Here is a 15889-nt window from a genome sequence, read left to right as displayed (position 1 = left end):
GTAAAGACAGGGTTTCACTGTGTTAGCCAGGATGGTCTCGATCTCCTGACCTCGTGATCCGCCTGTCTCGGCCTCCCAAAGTGCTGGGATTACAGGCTTGAGCCACCACGCCCGGCCTTTTTTTTTTTTTAAATGGAGTCTCGCTTTGTCTCCCAGGCTGGAGTGCAGTGGTGCAATCTCAGCTCACTGCAACCTCCAGCTCCCGGGTTCAAGCGTCTCCTGCCTCAGCCTCCTGAGTAGCTGGGATTACAGGCGTGTGCCACCACACCCGGCTAATTTTTGTATTTTTAGTAGAGATGGAGGTTCACCATGTTGGCTGGGCTGGTCTCAAGCTCCTGACCCCAAGTGAGTGATCCACCGGCCTGGGCCTCCCAAAGTGTTGGGATTACTGTGAGCCACTGTACCCAGCCTGAATGACTTCTGATTAATATCCAATCAAAAATTCCAATTTTTGATTAATAAATTATATAAATTCATTGTTATGCTACCTACATTTTTTCTGTTTTTTTTGTTGTTGTTGTTGTTGTTGTTGTTGTTGTTTTTTGAGATGAAGTCTCTCCCTCTTGTCCCCCAGGCTGGAGTGCAATGGCACGACCTTAGCTCGCTGAAACCTCCGCCTCCCGGGTTCAAGCGATTCTCCTGCCTCAGTCTCCCGAGTAGCTGGGATTACAGGCGCCCGCTACCACGTCTGGCTAATTTTTTGTTTTTAATAGAGACGGAGTTTCACCATGTTGGCCAGGCTGGTCTCGAACTCCTGACCTCAAGTGATCCACCCGCCTCAGGTGATCCGCCTGTGAGTCACTGTGCCCGGCCTTTTCTGTATTTTTTATACTTTTTTTCCTATCAATGCAATTAATATTGTAAGAAACAATTTTTATATTTTAGCTCTTTTTAGAGGTTTAAACATATACTTTTCCTAAATATAATATTCTAAACTTATTTTTACGGTTTCGAGATTTCTATAGGTTACCAAGGAGACATTATATTCTTTTAAAATGTGTTTCTGGGCTTCAGTATATTTATTATATTTTTACTTCAAGAAATGTTAACTGGGCCTTAGTTTATTTTGATATATCTGAGATTTTTTTCTGGCACATGAAGTTTATTGTTTTAATAAAAGTTTCAAAAGAAGTTAACAATGTTTTTGCGAATAACTTACTAGTTCTTTGTAAATAAGCTTTATCTGTAACATTACTATAATATTTGATTATTAGAATTTAAATGAGCAGGCTGTGTGTGGTGGCTCACATCTGTAATCCTAGCACTTTAGGAGACTGAGGTGGGAGCATCACTTGAGTCTAGGAGCTCGAAACCAGCCTGGATAACATAGAGAGGCCTCCAGCTCTACAAAAAATAAAAAAATTAGCCAGATGTGTTGGTGTGTGTAGTCCCACCTTCTCAGGAGGCTGAGTTGGGAGGATCTCTTGGGCCTGGAGGTTGAGGCTGCAGTGAGCTGTGGTCGTGCCATTGCACTCCAGCCTGGGAGACAGATTGAGACCCTGTCTCAAAAAAAAAAAAAACTTCACATTGACATTTTTTTTTTTTTTTTTTTGAGACGGAGTCTCGCTGTGTCACCCGGGCTGGAGTGCTATGGCCGGATCTCAGCTCACTGCAAGCTCCGCCTCCCGGGTTCACGCCATTCTCCTGCCTCAGCCTCCCGGGTAGCTGGGACTACAGGTGCCGCTACCTCACCCGGCTAGTTTTTTTTGTTGTTGTTGTAGTTTTTAGTAGAGACGGGGTTTCACCGTGTTAGCCAGGATGGTCTCGATCTCCTGACCTCGTGATCCGCCCGTCTCGGCCTCCCAAAGTGCTGGGATTACAGGCTTGAGCCATCGCGCCGGGCCCACATTGACATATTTTTAAGGTAGTTCCAGATACTGTTTGTTTGTGTGTGCGTGCGTGCGTGCCTTCCTGCCTGCCTGCCTTCTTTCCTTCCTCCCTCCCTCCCTCCCTTCCTTCCTCTTTCTCTACTTTTTTTTCTGAGATGGAGTCCCACTCTGTCGCCCAGGCTGGAGTGCAGTGGTGCAATTTCGGCTCACTGCAACCTCCGCCACCCAGGTTCAAGCAGTTCTCCTGCCTCAGCCACCTGAGTAGCTGGGACTACAGGCGCGCACCCCCACACCCAGCTAATTTTTTTATTTCTAGTAGAGACGGGGTTTCACCATGTTGGTCAGACTGGTCTCGAGCTCCTGACCTTGTGATCCACCTGCCTTGGCCTCCCAAAGTGTTGGCATTACAGGCATGAGCCACTGCACCCCGCCTCTTTCTTTCTTTCTCTCTTTGTTGAAAAGCCACATTCAAACAGACACTGGTTTAAATTTTATATCCATGTGCCTTTTTTTTTTTTTTTTTTGTGATGGAGTCTCGCTCTGTCGCCCAGGCTGGAGTGCAGTGGCCGGATCTCAGCTCACTGCAAGCACCACCTCCCAGGTTTACGCCATTCTCCTGCCTCAGCCTCCCGAGTAGCTGGGACTATAGGCGCCCGCCACCTCGCCAGGCTAGTTTTTTGTATTTTTTAGTAGAGACAGGGTTTCACCATGTTAGCCAGGATGGTCTCTATCTCCTAACCTCGTGATCCGCCCGTCTCAGCCTCCCAAAGTGCTGGGATTACAGGCTTGAGCCACCGCGCCCGGCCCCATGTGCCTTTTAAAGTAACTGATTCCTGGCCATGTACAGTGGCTTTCGCCTGTAATCCCAGCACTTTGGGAGGCTGAGGCAACTGTCTCTACTAAAAATACAAAAATTAGCTGGGCGTGGTGGTGCACACCTGTACTCCCAGGTACTCGGGAGGCTGAGGCAGGAGAATCGCTTGCACCCTAGAGGCAGAGGTTGCAATGAGCCGAGATTGCACCACTGCACTCGAGCCTGGCGGCAGAATGAGACTCCGTCTCAAAAAAAAGGAACTGATTCTGATTTTATTTCAATAGGTACCTATTATATGCTACTTCTTACGTACAGTGGATTTTTTTGTATTACAAACCTTCAGCTTTTAAAAATTCAACAAGGTAAGTAATACATTATATTTTATTATTGATTTGCAGCAATATTTACTAGTTTTATTAATTTAGTAATTAGTAAAATTTTAAGTACTCTTTAAGCTTATTTTATCTTAATTGTATTTAGTTATAATTGAGTATACTTTTAAGTATTCAGAGTACACTTATTCTCCTCTATTAGAGCTGGAACAGTATTTGAATAAATGTAATTTTGGTATGGCCTTCAAGGAGCTTAGTTGGGGAGAAAAGCTTCAACAGTTTAGTTGGGAAAGACAAGACATTTGCTAGCACAATAATAAATGCTTTTTAATGTGGTGAATGAACCTGGAAATGGAAATGGCTATGTAGTGTTAATAGTGCAGAACAGGGCGGGCGCGGTGGCTCATGCCTATAATCCTGGCATTTTGGGAGGCCAAGGCGGGCAGATCACCTGAGATTGGGAGTGCAAGACCAACCTGACCAACATGGAGAAACCCTGTCTCTACTAAAAATACAAAATTAGCCAGGCAGGGTGGCAGACGCCTGTAATCCCAGCTACTCGGGAGGCTGAGGCAGGAGAATTGCTTGAACCCAGGAGGCAGAGGTGTGGTGAGCCGAGATCGCGCCGTAGCACTCCAGTCTGTGCAGCAAGAGAGAAACTCTGTCTCAAAAGAAAAATATATATAGTGCAGAACAATAATGTAAAATATGTTTTAAGCTAGTAGTCTGGACCATTTATCCCTCTGAGCCAAGTAAAAGTATTTGAGGAATGGATTTGGAACAGGTATATAACATTTTATTTTATTTTATTATTTTTATTTATTTATTTATTTTTGAGATGGAGTCTCGCTCTGTTGCCTAGGCTTGAGTGCAGTGGTGCAGTATCGGCTCACTGCAACCTTCACTTCCCAGGTTCAAGTGATTCTTGTGCCTCAGTCTCCCAAGTAACTGTGATTACAGGTGCGCACAACCACACCTGGCTAATTTTTGTATTTTTACTAGAGGCGGGGTTTCACCATGTTGGCCAGGCTGGTCTCCAACTCCTCCTTGTCAAGTGATCTGCCAGTCTCGGCCTCCAAAAGTGCTGGGATTATAGGCATGAGTCACTGTGCCCAGCCTAAGTGACATTTTAAAAATATTGACTTGCCAGGGCTGTGCTAGGTCTTGGGTATATGACAAGATTGAAGATTTATTTTCTATAGCTTAATGATGGAGCTAGAAAAGTAAGAGCTATTCCAAACAATGAGAAGTGCAGGAGAGTTGGAGTAGGGAGAAGATCCCCTTAGTAGGAAGAGAGGTGGTAAGGGTAGGTATGGAGAGGTACTGGCTGGTCCCCTGAATCTAACATGTCACAGTTTGCGTATTTTGGTCAGGGGCAAAACTTGATTCTCACCGGTGTTCTTTGAACTAGATTGTATTTAATTTCACCTTGACACAAAAGAGGTGACTTGTATTGTTTTTATAGATTAATATTATACATTTAGCCTGCTTTCTTTTTTAATGCAGCAATTGAGAATGTAGACTTCAGTACAGCAAAAAAGGTAAGAAAATAAATCCATAGTGTCCTCTTAAAAAAATTACATTTAATGTAAATGTAGTAGTGTCTCTATATATAATTGGTCTACTTCTTGATATTTTAGAAATTATTATGATATAACATTTTAATAACATTTCTACTTAAAAATACATTTAGGCTGGGTGCAGTGGCTCACGCCTGTAATCCCAGCACTTTGGGAGGCCGAGGGGGCAGATCACCTGAGTTTGAGACCAGCCTGACCAACATGGAGAAACCCCATCTCTACTAAAAAACACAAAATTAGCCAGGGGGTGGTGACACATGCCTGTACTCCCAGCTACTCGGGAGGCTGAGGCAGGGAATCGCTTGAACCTGGGAGGCAGAGGTTGCAGTGAGCCGAGATTGTGCCATAGCACTCCAGCCTGGGCAATAAGAGCAAAACTCTGGCGCAAAAAAAAAAAAAAAGATTTATAACTGATTGATATAAACTGATTTTAGTGATTTTGTGGAGCATAAATATGTGTTATATATATGACATTCTTGTTGTTTTTAATTTTGCAGTTACAAGGACAAATCAAGTCCAGTTTTATTTCTACTGAAAATTATCATACTCTTGGTTGTCTCAGTCTTGTGGCTGGAGATTTAGCAAGTGAAGTTCCTGTGATAATTGGGGTAATTGTTTTTATAAAGTTTTGTTTTTTGTTGCCTAAAGCGTTTTCTCACAAAAATGTTATTGTTTTGGTTAAATTGCAAAATAATGTGTAACGTATAACCGAAACAAGGAAATTATAATATTAAGGTAATTAAAAATAACTCAATAAATAAATTTCTGTCTTGGAAAAAATATTGCATCTTTTCTTTACCTAATCTTTACCTGAAGTATAGCTTTTTTTTTCAATTATGAGAGCAGACAAAAACGATAGAAAACAAAACCAAAAATTCCATTGTTACAGTACCCGTGACTTTGTCACTGATGGAAAACAGCACATTGTTGCAGCTATCTTGAAATAAATATTTACACACCACTACTTCAAAATTATGGTTATCACACTTTTTCTAATAGGAAGTGTGATTACTACTGGTGACATACTCACAGGGACTGCCGGTGCTACTGCTTTTTGTTTTTTGGGGTTTTCGTGGCCTTCATTCATAAGTGAAAGAAATTCTGTTTCAGATGGAGATTAGTGAAAATAAAGATGTAAATTTTTTGCCCATCCAGCTTCACAGATCCCTTGAATCTTGAAATTCAAGTCAGGTTAAGAACCTTAGTGTTAGAGAATGGTCCTAAAAGAGTAACGTGTCTTTGATGTAATCTCTGCCTCCTAAGTGATTCTACGTTATTCTTAGTCTTGGTTAGCTAGGCTACTTGCAAGTTTTGTTATTAGTGAAATGGGAATGTGGACAAGGATGCACATAGAAAAGCACAATTCATTCACAACCATTGGCATGTATACCTTGTGTATAATGTCTTATATCTCATGTTACATGTAAAAAGTAACATTTCATTATTGGTATGCCACTTCCAATAATTGTGATCATAATTTCTTTGAATTTTGGAGGAAAATACCTAATGTTATATTCAAAGATTAGGCAAAAACTCAATATAATTACAACATTTACAACATTTTTACTTGCCAAATTTATGAATTAAGTAGTAGTCAGCTGTGTGCCATGGCATGCACCTATGGTCCCGGCTACTTGGGAAGCTGAGGCAGAAGAATTGCTTGAGCCCAGGAGTATGAGGCTGCAGTAGCTCTGATCGCACCTATGATCACGCCACTTCACTGTAGCCTGGCAACGAAGTGAGATCCCGTCTCTAAAAAAAGAAGAAACAAAAAAGAGAGAAAAGAAGCAGTCATATTTCCACATTGTGCATATCTAATTTAACATTTCACCAGGGTTTCAAATAATTTAAAATTAATATTTATAACATTTTTTCCAATTATTTGTGGTATTTTAATGAAAATACTTATCAAAGACTATATTTTAATCATGATCCTGGAAGAGGTCTTAAAAGTTCACTGCGTGTCTTTAGTGCTAGTTGCATAAATAAGCTCATTAAATATTTGTGTGAAGGCTGGCACAGTGGCTCATGCCTATAATCCCAGCACTTTAAGAGGCTGAGGTGGGAGGATTGCTTGAGCCCAGGAGGTTGAGACCAGTCTCAGAAACATAGGGAGACCCTGTCTCTACAACAAATAGTAAATTAGCCAGGTGTGGTGATGCTCACCTGTAGTCCCAGCTACTGGGAAGGCTGAGGTGGGAGGATCGCTTGAGTCCAGGAGTTTGAGGCTGCAGTGAGCTGTGATCACTGCCCTCCAGCCTGGGCAATGGAGTGAGACCCTGTCTCAAATTAGTAAAAAAAAAAAAAAAAGTTGTAATAACCATGAATTCCAATAGTACACTGTTTATTTCATTCTCTTCTGAAATCAAGAGAGGAACTGGAAGATGAAACCTAGTTAGAATATATGAATATATTTTAAAGTTAATAACCTATAAAACTTACATGTTTCTACTTTGAGGAAGGCTCAGGTCTAAAAATGAAATTTGCATTTGATGTGCTGTGTTCATTTTTCCAGGGAACTGGCAATTGTGCATTCTCAAAATGGGAACCAGATTTTTCCAAGAAAGGAATGACAGTTAAGAACCTTATTGATGCAGAGATTATTAAAGGTAAAATAAGTTAATAACACTACTTTAGACAATTATTGGTGAGTTTTAATTTTTATGTCAGTGTACTTAGGCTGACATATGGGTCATTTTACCCTACCACTCTTTGGAACAAGCCAGAATAGTTTGATGGTTGTTCACATACAGGACAGTTCTTGACATGTTACAGTTGTTAGTCTTCATTTTGGGAGGTTTTACATTTTAGTAATCACCTAACAGAAATAGAGGCAGGAATAAAAGAAAATAGGACCTAGTAATTATATAGTTCTGCCTTTGTGTGAATATGTTAATTTACTATTTAGATATATGAAATACTGAAGTAAAATCCTTAGACGATTTATTTTCTCTTTTGTAGGTGCAAAGAAGTTCCAACTGATAGACAATCTACTTTTTGTTCTTGATACTGATGTATGTTTCTTGTTTCTCCTTCAATGTTTTTACTTGATATCATGTTTTACAACAAAAATGTTGTCAGACTTACAAAGACAAGGGTTTTAGCTAGGGTGGATTACTATCTTGTGTGCTGTGGTTTATTTCAGTATATGTACCAAAAAAAGTTGATCCTGAAATGTAAATTTTTTTTTTTTTTTTTTTTTTTTTGAAACAGAGTTTCGCTCTTGTCGCCCAGGCTGGAGCGCAGTGGTGCGATCTCAGCTCACTGCCACCTCCGCCTCCTGGGTTCAAACGATTCTTCTGCCTCAGCCTCCCGAGTAGCTGGGATTACAGGCCACTGCGCCTGGCCTGAGATGTAAATTTGTAATCATTAAGACATGTAGGCTAGGCGCGGTGGCTCATGCCTGTAATCCCAGCACTTTGGGAGGCCGAGGTGGGTGGATCACCTGAGGTCCGGAGTTCGAGACCAGCCTGGCCAGCATGGTGAAACCCCGTCTCTACTAAAAATACAAAAAATTAGCCAGGCGTGGTGGTGGGTGCCTGTAATCCCAGCTACTCGGGAGGCTGAGGCAGAAGAATCGTTTGAACCCAGGAGGCGGAGGTGGCAGTGAGCTGAGATCGCACCACTGCGCTCCAGCCTGGGCGACAAGAGCGAAATTCTGTCTCAAAAAAAAAGACATGTAAATGAAATGTCTCTATTGCAGAACATGCTGAGTTTATGGGATATTTACACTCTAACTCCTGTATGGAACTGGCCCTCTCTTCACGTAGAAGAGTTTCTTCTTACTACAGAAGCAGATTCTCCTTCGTCAGTCACATGGTATGTTATGGCTATGGCTAGTAGTCATTTCCCTTCCGTTAGCACCAGGTTTCTTGTCTGGTTTTGTTCGGATCATTTGTTATGTTTTACATTCTAAGCAACATTGTGAAACTGTCTGACAGAGTAAAGACCAATTTGTTGTTTGCAAAATTCACTGGGAACAGGCAATAGGAACCTTCAAGTGATTGTGTTAGAAACTGTCAGTATGGGCATAAACATGCAGAAATGGAATACAGTGTCTATTACATTTTATTTTTTATGGAAGAGTGTTACTTTAACTTACTTTATATCTTGTAATTGGCAAAGCGTACTTTTTTAAATTGATAGATAATGTATGTTTTTATTGTGTAAAAGCTTACTTGAATTATTTAAAGCTGCTTTTCTTTTTTAGGCAAGGAATTACAAATCTCAAATTAATAGTTCTGACAGCTACAGCTAATAAGAAGGTATTGGAAAATTTTATTTCGTGCTTGTCTATATTATGTGTCAGAAAAAGCATTAGCGAATACAAAAGTAGATGTTAAATAATACAGCATATGGCCGGGCGCGGTGGCTCAAGCCTGTAATCCCAGCACTTTGGGAGGCCGAGACGGGCGGATCACGAGGTCAGCAGATCGAGACCATCCTGGCTAACATGGTGAAACCCCGTCTCTACCAAAAAATACAAAAAAAAAAACTAGCCGGGCGAGGTGGCGGACGCCTGTAGTCCCAGCTACTCGGGAGGCTGAGGCAAGAGAATGGCGTGAACCCGGGAGGTGGAGCTTGCAGTGAGCTGAGATCCGGCCACTGCACTCCAGCCTGGGTGACAGAGCGAGACTCCGTCTCAAAAAAATAAAAAATAAAAAAATAATAGTAATAATAATACAGCATATTAGCTCTTAGTTCACACGAAACTTAACAATCAGAAATAATCCTGCAGAACTCTTTTTTTCCCCATTTAAAGTAAAAAGCTATAAATCTTGTCTCCATATTTTAAATGGAGCACTTCAGGAACCAAAAATGCCCATAGGAAAGTGTTTATTTTATTTTATTATTATTTTTTTGAGATGGGGTCTCACACTGTCCCCCTGGCTGCAGTGCTATGGCACAATCTCGGCTCACTGCAACCCCCCGCCTCCTGGGTTCAAACAATTCTCCTGCTTCAGCCTCCCAAGTAGCTGGGATTACAGGCGTCTGCCACCACGCCAAGCTAATTTTTGTATTTTTAGTAGAGGCAGGGTTTCGCCATTTTGACCAGGCTTGTCTCTATCTCCTGACCTTGTGATTTGCCCACTTCAGCCTCCCAAAGTGCTAGGATTACAGGTGTGAGCCACTGCGCCTGGCCCAAGAAAGTGTTTATTAGAGTGACTCTTACGTAGTTCTGGCACTGAGGAATTACATTCACCTTAAATACAAACTGTAGAATGGACTTAAGGTATATGTATGGATTTTCATTCAACATATTTGGAATATGGGGTAGAACATCATTTCATATGTAACATTTAAGTCATACAGTAACAAGCTGGGTGTGGTGGCTCACACCTGTAATCCCGGCACTTTGGGAGGCCAAGGTGGGTGGATCGCCTGAGGTCAGGAGTTTGAGACCAGCCTGGACAACATGGTGAAACTCAGTCTCTACTAAAAATACAAAAAATTAGCCAGGCGTGGTGGCACGCACCTGTAATCCCAGTTACTCGAGAGGCTGAGACAGGAGAATCACTGGAACCCTGGAGGCAGAGGTTGCAGTAAGCCGAGAGCGAGCCATTGTACTCCAGCCTGGGCAACAAGAGTGAAACTCCATCTCAAAAAAAAGTAAAAAAGGCTGGGCGCGGTGGCTCAAGCCTGTAATCCCAGCACTTTGGGAGGCCGAGACGGGTGGATCACGAGGTCAGGAGATCGAGACCATCCTGGCTAACACCGTGAAATCCCGTCTCTACTAAAAAATACGAAAAACTAGCCGGACGACGTGGCGGGCGCCTGTAGTCCCAGCTACTCGGGAGGCTGAGGCAGGAGAATGGCGTAAACTCCGGAAGCGGAGCTTGCAGTGAGCTGAGATCCGGCCACTGCACTCCAGCCTGGGCGATAGAGCGAGACTCCGTCTCAAAAAAAAAAAAAAAAAAAAAAAAAGTAAAATAAAACAAGTCATACAGTAACAGACTTACTTATAAATGCTTATTTTTTGCATTTAACTTTGTACTGTGTGTTTTATTTATTTATTTATTTATTTAGAGACAGTCTCACTCTTTCACCCAGACTGGAGTGCAGTGGTGCAATCTCGGCTTACCGCAACATCTTCCTCCCGGGTTCAAGCAATTCTCCTGCCTCAGCCTCCCAAGTAACTGGGATTACGGACGTGCACCACTACGTTCCAGCTAAATTTTTTGGTATTTTTTGGTAGAGATGGGGTTTCACCATGTTGGCTAGGCTGGTCTCCAACTCCTGACCTCAAGTGATCCACCCGTCTCGGCCTCCGAAAGTGCTGGGATTATAGGCATGAGCCACCACGCCCAGCTGCTCCCATGTGTTTTAATCTGCTCTTAGTTGTGAAGTGCTATTTTGTGCCTGCAGGTTTAAATTGATCTGCTAAATTAATTGCTCTGCTGTTTTTCTTAGATGAAAAACCTCATGGTTTATTCATCACCTACAATGGAAATACTATATTCTTTGGAAGTGTCTAGTGTTTCTTCTCTGGTCCAAACAGGAATTAGCACAGTAAGTTTATTTGCATTTTAAACTATTATTTTAACTATTTTTTTCTTTATCCAGTATCTAATCAGGGATCATTAAAAGCCTTAATAATTAAGGTAAGCATTAGTGGAACCTAGTGGAAACCTGGATAAATTTCGGGTTTATAGCTATATTTATGAATAGAGATCCTTGAATATACTTACTTGATAGTCTAAGGTTAGTCATCGTATTAAAAAAGAGAAAAAAAAAATCAGTCATCTGCTTATTCTTCTTTCTTGTGTCGCTATAGGAAGTATAGATGATAACGGGAGATGGAGACTATTGCTGTTACATATTTATGTAACTAATTTTTATATTTATGTAACTAATTTACATATTTTAAAAAATATTTTACCACGTTTGTTTAATTTCTTTTTACACAAACACTATAGTTTTCCAAACTTTGAAAGTTACTTGTAGACATCATGACCTGTCATGCCTAAATCTTCAGCAGGTATCTTCTAAAAATAAAGGCATTCTTCTACAATGCAATTATCACGCTCAGAAAATGTAACATAAATACATTACTATTTATTATAAACTCTTTTAGGTTCAAATTTTACCAATTGGGCCAGTTACTTTAAAGCTATTTTGTTTTTCCTTATTCATGATCTAATCAAGGATCACTCATCAAATTTAGTTCTCTGTGTGTTTTTGTTGTTGTTGTTGAGACAGGGTCTTGCTCTGTTGCCCAAGTTGTAGTACAGTCGCTCGATCATAGCTCACTACAGCCGCCAACTCCTGCGCTCAAGTGATCCTCCTGCCTCAGCCTCCTGAGTAGCTGGGACTACAGGTGTGCACCACCACCTGGCTAATTTGTATATTTTTTGTAGAGAGGGGGTCTCACTATGTTTCCTGGGTTAGACTCAAGCTCCTGAGCTCAAGTGAGCTTCCTGACTCAGCTCCCCAAAGTGCTGGGATTACACGTGTGAGCCGTTGCATCCGGTCCATTTTTTGTCTTTTAAGACATTGACATTTTTGAAGAGTCCCAACCCTGTGGTTTTGCAGAATGTTTCTCTATTTGGATTTGATTGTTTCATCATGATTAGATTCATGTTAAGCTTTGTTGGCACGAATACTGCGCAGGTAACACTATTTTCTAACAGCATCACATTAAGGGGCTCAGGGTATCCATTTGTCCTGTTATGGGTGATTTTAAATGTGATCATTTGGTTAAGGCAGTTCTGTCAGATTTCTCCATTTATAAAGTGTTTTTCCCTTAATAGTAAGTAACCTGTGTGATATTATTTTGAGTCTATGGGATTTATCTTTCCTAGCCATTTTTTTCCCAGTGTTTGTTTTTTTTTCCTTAAATTTTTGTGGCTACATAGTAGGTATATATATTTATGGGATACCCAGTTGTTTTAAAATCCCTTGATGGATAATTCGTGCCTGAATTATCAGTAGTTACTCTAGTAATTATAAAATGCATTGCTCTTATATTGGAATTTTAATCATGTTTTTATTGTTATTGTAGGATACCATATACCTTTTAGAAGGAGTTTGCAAAAATGATCCAAAGTAGGTCATGTTTTATCATGTTAAGTAATAGTTACATTAAATTTTATATATTAATATTAAAAGACAAGCGCATTTATAGTGAAAATTTTTTCCAGATTGTCTGAAGACTCAGTCTCTGTGTTAGTACTCAGATGTCTTACAGAAGCTTTACCAGAAAACAGGTAGCTTCTCATTTTGTTTAAGCTTTACCCTTTAGTGAATAACTTAAATTCCCTGACTAATAAGCATTTAACAAAATTTCTTTTCCATCTTATCAGATTGAGTCGGTTACTTCACAAACACAGATTTGCTGAAGCTGAGAGTTTTGCCATTCAGTTTGGACTGGATGTTGAGGTAATCATTCATGTATTCATTTGTTCACCAAACAAGCATTTCATCATGTGCTAGAGGCTGAGGGGACAGACATGTAATACATAATTGGAATTTAGCGTGATTAAGGCTGTAATAAAGATATGACTGAAGTTGATTAGAGATTCAGAGGAAAGAGTGACCCATAGTGGGGCAGAAAAATGTTACTGAGGAGATCGTTTTCAGGTCAGGTCTTTTTTTTTTTTTTTTTTTTTGAGATGGAGTCTTGCTCTACTGCCTAGACTGGAGTGCAGTGGTGCAGTCTCAGCTCACTGCAACCTCTGCCTCCTGGGTTCAAGCGATTCTCCTGCCTCAGCCTCCCGAGTAGCTGGGATTACAGGCATGCACCACCATGCCCCATTAATTTATGTATTTTTAGTAAAGATGGGGTTTCACCATGTTGGCCAGGCTGGCCTTGAACTCCTAACTTCGTGATCTGCCTGCCTTGGTCTCCCAGAGTGCTGGGATTACAGGCGTGAGCCACTGGACCTGGCCTCAGGTCAGGTCTTGAAGATGTTCCAGACAGACCAGGGAGGGGAAGGGATTCTGGGTACAAGGTCAACGTGGAAAGAATGAGGGGGTCTCGTGATGCTTCAGGAGCTCCTACTGATTAGGTGGGACTATAATGTAGGTTATATGGGCAGCAGAGAAAAAGAAGATGATGATGCAGAAGTAGGGACCTCTGTCACCCAGGGTGGAGTACAGTGGGGCGATCACAGCTTGCCGCAGCCTTGACCTTCCGGGCTCAAGTGATTCTCCTGCCTCAGCCTCCCAAGCGGCTGGGATTATAGGTGCATACCACCATGACCAACTAATTTTTAAATTTTTTGTTGAGACAAGGTTCATTGCCCTGAACCAGGGCAATGAAGTACAGATATAGGTGCGAGAGAAGGCTGATAAGAATATAGGCCGGGTGTGGTGGCTCACTCCTTTAATTCCAGCACTTTGGGAGGCTGAGGCGGGCGGATAACCTGAGGTCAGGAGTTCAAGACCAGCCTGGGCAATGTGGCGAAACCTAAAAATACTACACTGACAATACAAAAATTAGCCAGGTGTGATGGCACATGCCTGTAGTCCCAGCTACTTGGGAGGCTGAGGCAGGAGAATCGCTTGAAACCAGGAGGTGGAGGTTACAGTGAGCCAAGATCACACCACTGCACTCTATCCTGGGCAACACAGCAAGACTCTGTCTCAGAAAAAAAAAAAAAAAAAAAAGAGAGAGAGAGAGAGAGGAATATAGTGGGTAGAATCAGCAGGACTTAGTAATCAAATGGAAGGAAGGGCAGGGGACTTGAGGTTGACTTGCTGGACTCTGGCTCAGCATACACATTGAGTGACGATGGCATGACCTGAAATGAGGAGTATGTGTGGAAGAGCAGGTTAGGGATAAAAGATGAAAAGTTCTGCTTTATGAAAATTGGATGTGAGCTGAGCACAGTGGTGCATGCTTGTAGTTCTAGCTGCTCAGGAGGCTGAGGTAGGAGGATTGCTTGAGCCCAGGTGTTTCAGGCTATAGTGCAATAAGATTGGCCTGTTAATAACCACTGCACCCCAGCCTGGGCATCATAGTGAGCCTCCTATCTCTAAATTAAAAAAAAAAAAAAAGTGGATGTGAAGGGTCTGGTGAAACAGGGATGTCTGGTGGAAGGTTGAGGAGTGACCTACGCTACCTCTAAAGGTAGGAGACACCAGCGTAATGGCTCAGATGACTTCAGCAAATGCAGAGAGTGAAAAGACATCTGAGGATGTGATGTGGGGGCAAATAGCATATGAGGAATGGAGGAGGAAGGGCTGTACACATATTTGGGAAGAAATAAGGGAGGAAAACTGTAAGAATGTATGATTATGGAATCCAAGGAAGCAGTAAGTTTTATATGTATTGGGGAGTGATCAGCAGTTTCAAATACTACAGAGAAGATCAAGTGTAAAAGCTGAAAAATGTCTGGAGAACACAGCAATTAGGTCATTGATAATCCTTGAAAAGTCAGTTTTGGGGGAAGTAATAAAAGAGAAAGCCTTATTGTAGTTGGTTAAAGAATTCATATTTACTAAGTGGGTGCTTGGTACTCATGTGCTTGTTTTAAAAATATAATGGTTTAAAACATACAGAATACTTCTTTAAAAATGTATATTATATATATATATATTTGTGTTGTTTGTAGAGACAGAGTTTTACCATGTTGGCCAGGCTGGTCTTGAACTCGTGACTGCAAGTGATCCACCTGCCTTAGCCTCCCAAGGTGCTGGGATTACAGGCATGAGCCACTGCACCTGGCCAAAAAATTTGTATTTATTTATATATATATATATAGTAGAGACAGAGTCTTGCTATGTTGCCCAGGCTGGTCTTGAACTCCTGACCTCAAGTGATCCTCCCTCCTCGGCCTCCCAAAGTGCTGGGATTACAGGCGCGAGACACCATACCTAGCAAGAATAATTCTGTGTATTGTTTAGAAATGCATACAAGTTAAGAGACAAAGTAATTAATGGAATAAGTACTAAATACAAGAATAACATACTTCTGCTTGGGGGAAGGAGGATGATGTATTTGGAAAGACGACAGTGGGATCTGAAACTATTGGTAACATCTGCTTTATTTTTTAAGCTCAAGGTGATGAGTACATTATTATTACAGTATTTATAATTTACATTATTACCTTTCTGAACATCTGAAAGATTTTAGAAGTAATATTTAAAAAGAGAGAACGAAGCAAAAAAACCAAACCAAAACAGAAAATCCATGAAAGAAATGAGGGAAATATTCATGAATGAAACTACTCTTTGTTATCATTTATAGTTTTCAGAACCAGAGAGTCCCTGTCAAAGTTGGTATTGTGTCCATTGGAAACAGAACCTGAAATCTGAGTATTTCTGACTCTAACCTTTAAAGAACTTTTAGTAGGCTTAGAAAATTGGTTGTCTTTAAAAACCAGCTTCATG

The 15889-nt window shown here is 41.2% G+C and overlaps 1 protein-coding gene across 1 annotated transcript in view; it reads left to right on the top strand.

Annotated features, from left to right (window-relative positions):
• KNTC1 (kinetochore associated 1) overlaps positions 1-15889 on the top strand; it is a 100120-nt gene that overhangs the window by 13907 nt on the left and 70324 nt on the right. Inside the window, exons 6-16 of the mRNA XM_010368364.2 lie at positions 2928-3005; positions 4482-4516; positions 5053-5163; positions 7071-7164; positions 7517-7569; positions 8259-8374; positions 8766-8820; positions 10967-11065; positions 12558-12601; positions 12697-12762; positions 12859-12934. Of these exons, the coding sequence (XP_010366666.1) occupies positions 2928-3005; positions 4482-4516; positions 5053-5163; positions 7071-7164; positions 7517-7569; positions 8259-8374; positions 8766-8820; positions 10967-11065; positions 12558-12601; positions 12697-12762; positions 12859-12934 (827 nt within the window). The remainder of the gene's footprint in view (positions 1-2927; positions 3006-4481; positions 4517-5052; positions 5164-7070; positions 7165-7516; positions 7570-8258; positions 8375-8765; positions 8821-10966; positions 11066-12557; positions 12602-12696; positions 12763-12858; positions 12935-15889) is intronic.

Source organism: Rhinopithecus roxellana, chromosome 10 (assembly GCF_007565055.1).
Source record: "Rhinopithecus roxellana isolate Shanxi Qingling chromosome 10, ASM756505v1, whole genome shotgun sequence".
In the NCBI taxonomy this organism is placed as follows: domain Eukaryota; kingdom Metazoa; phylum Chordata; class Mammalia; order Primates; family Cercopithecidae; genus Rhinopithecus; species Rhinopithecus roxellana.
This window is presented reverse-complemented; position numbering and strand designations above follow the sequence as displayed.